The sequence below is a fragment of the Cyprinodon variegatus genome, unplaced genomic scaffold (assembly GCF_000732505.1).
Source record: "Cyprinodon variegatus isolate N-32 unplaced genomic scaffold, C_variegatus-1.0 Scaffold2626, whole genome shotgun sequence".
In the NCBI taxonomy this organism is placed as follows: domain Eukaryota; kingdom Metazoa; phylum Chordata; class Actinopteri; order Cyprinodontiformes; family Cyprinodontidae; genus Cyprinodon; species Cyprinodon variegatus.
Window position 1 is genome coordinate 1 of NW_015153079.1, and position 2,275 is coordinate 2,275.

The 2,275-nt window shown below is 40.0% G+C and overlaps 1 protein-coding gene across 1 annotated transcript; it reads left to right on the plus strand.

The window, feature by feature from the left end:
- Positions 1–393: 393 nt before the first annotated feature.
- LOC107080992 (integrin alpha-M-like) lies at positions 394–1,808 on the plus strand. Its single transcript, XM_015369201.1, has 7 exons — positions 394–522; positions 623–783; positions 861–1,018; positions 1,121–1,237; positions 1,345–1,412; positions 1,495–1,644; positions 1,793–1,808. Exons 2-7 carry the CDS (start codon positions 672–674, stop codon positions 1,806–1,808), a joined length of 621 nt encoding a protein of 206 aa, XP_015224687.1. The 5' UTR covers positions 394–522; positions 623–671.
- The last annotated feature ends 467 nt before the right edge of the window (positions 1,809–2,275 follow it).

Below are 2,275 nucleotides of genomic sequence, written 5' to 3' on the forward strand. Positions count from 1 at the left end.
CACTTATTCTGAAACCTGTCACTTATTCTGTTAGCATACACTTCTTAAGGTCCACATTTGAGCGACCACTTTTTCTATAGTATTTTGTTGCTGTAAGGCCACAATTTCCCCATTGTGATACAATAAAGGGATTTTCTATTCTATATTAAGTAATAACTGCATATGTTAGGCTTCTGTCTGTTTTCACAGAGAAAGCATCAGACACTGCTTTAAAACCAACTAGAGACTTAAATCAGGCGAAATGGGGAGCACAAAAGGCTCCCAATAAGGGTGTAGTCCAATCCTGCTATAAGTACTCCATAATTGTTTTGGGGCTGTTCTCTTTTTCCAGCTGCCTGTCTGTTTAAAAAAATATGTGACAGTTTGAATATTTAATCCTTTGCTGTTCCAGAGAATCACTGGAGCAGATTTCAAATTTAGGCTGAGATTGTTTGGTCAAGCCATCAATGGAGATATTGATCGTGGAGATGGTAGGCTGCCAGATATTGTTGTGGGATCACAAGGTGCTGCGGTTGTCTTGAGGTATAATTTTGTTTGTGTTTCAGTAGAAAAAAGTTATAGATAAAGAGAAGTTTAATGCTTAAAAAATGTGGCATGAGCTGATCTATTTTGTGTCTTCCAGGTCCAAGCCTGTCTTAAACGTCGAGGCTAAACTGTCATTTTATCCTGACATGATAAGCATTGAGAATATTACCTGTCTGGGACAGGAGAAGGATGACATTTTACCGATGGTTAATGTAGCAGCTTGCTTTGTAATGGAGGAAGCAACAAAGACCAATGCAGGTGGGAACTCAAATATAGGATTTTAACCAGCAGTAACTGTCCATTTGTTATTTTAATGCCTCAGTTATCCCCTGCAGGGCCAGGAATAAATATCTCTCTGATGCTCATGGTGGATCCAAACAGGCCAATACATCGAGGTTTCTTCCAGGACAATAAAAAGAAAAGCAGGAACATCACACATACCTTAGAGCTGACTGACAAGAAAACATGCTTCAACTATTCTATCTTCATGCATGTATGAATAATTCGTTTTCTTTTGGCATCAGTGTTACTGAAAAGAAGTTTCTGCTCTTGTTTTTGCAAAAGAATGCTTCACACTGTTACTTCTGTTTTCCAGAGATGTGTAAAAGACACATTATCTCCAGTCCAAATGAAATTAAACTTTTCCCAAAGTGACAGTGAGAATGCAATTGGAGTTTTGAACATGGACAGCAAAAGGAATGCTACAGTCGATGTGGGTACAGTTGCTTAACTGGAGCTGAGGGCTTATGAAATATAAACACATACTCAGTTTGTTTATCAGTCAACTGTTTTTTTTTTTTTTTTGTTTTTTTGTTACAGGTTCCTTTTGTAAAACATTGTGACAAGGAAATCTGCATCCCTGACCTCAAAGTAGATTTTAGATTCACGTATGTATTTTTAAACAAGTAAAGCTGTTGGTTTCCCTTAATTAAATCTTAATGAATCCATAAAATACTATTTGTATTTTAGGTCTGACGAAGTCTTGGTGACAGAAAATAATGGCTTCAGTGTGTTGATAACCTTGGATAATATTGGTGATGACTCATACAACACCAGCCTGACATTGCACTATCCTCCAGGCCTCTCTTTCTCAAAGATGGAGCCAACAGGGGTAATTAGGTGTGAGTGTGTATATGCAAGGTTTTATGTGATTCTATGATAGAATGGAAACCTGTCCAGGGTGTGGCCTGCCTTATGTCCACCGTCTGCTGAAAATACCATGGAGCAACAGTGAACAGACACTTGCATTGTGTCATTGAATTTGCAGCAATCCTGCCTACTGAGCATGCATACAGTGACAGTGGAGCAGAAAAACTAACCGTTTTAACAGAAAGAAAGCTTTACGTAAATCAGGCTAAAGGCTGGTTTATACTCAGAAAACAGGTCGTCTGCATGTGTGTCACAGTGAACGCAGATACACCCCCGCCCCCTCTGCAGACACTCTGGCGCACCTCTTCAAAACTTTAGGTGACCGCAGACAGGAGGCCTCTGATTGGTCAAATCTACATCCACTCTACACTATGAATATTTCTTGTTGGTTCCTCACCAGCTTGTTTTTTAAGTATGACCTCCATTGTGGAAAAAACAACTCTGGAAGATGGACCAGCTAGAACAGCGAGGGGCGCAAGAATGCTGGGACCCTTTTTCTGTGTGAATCCCTGCTTTTTTTCCCGCTAATGTCCCTCCATTGTCGCACAAACTTGCCCCTTTAATTTTTCCTCTTCCTCACCACCTCGGCCGTATCTGGACC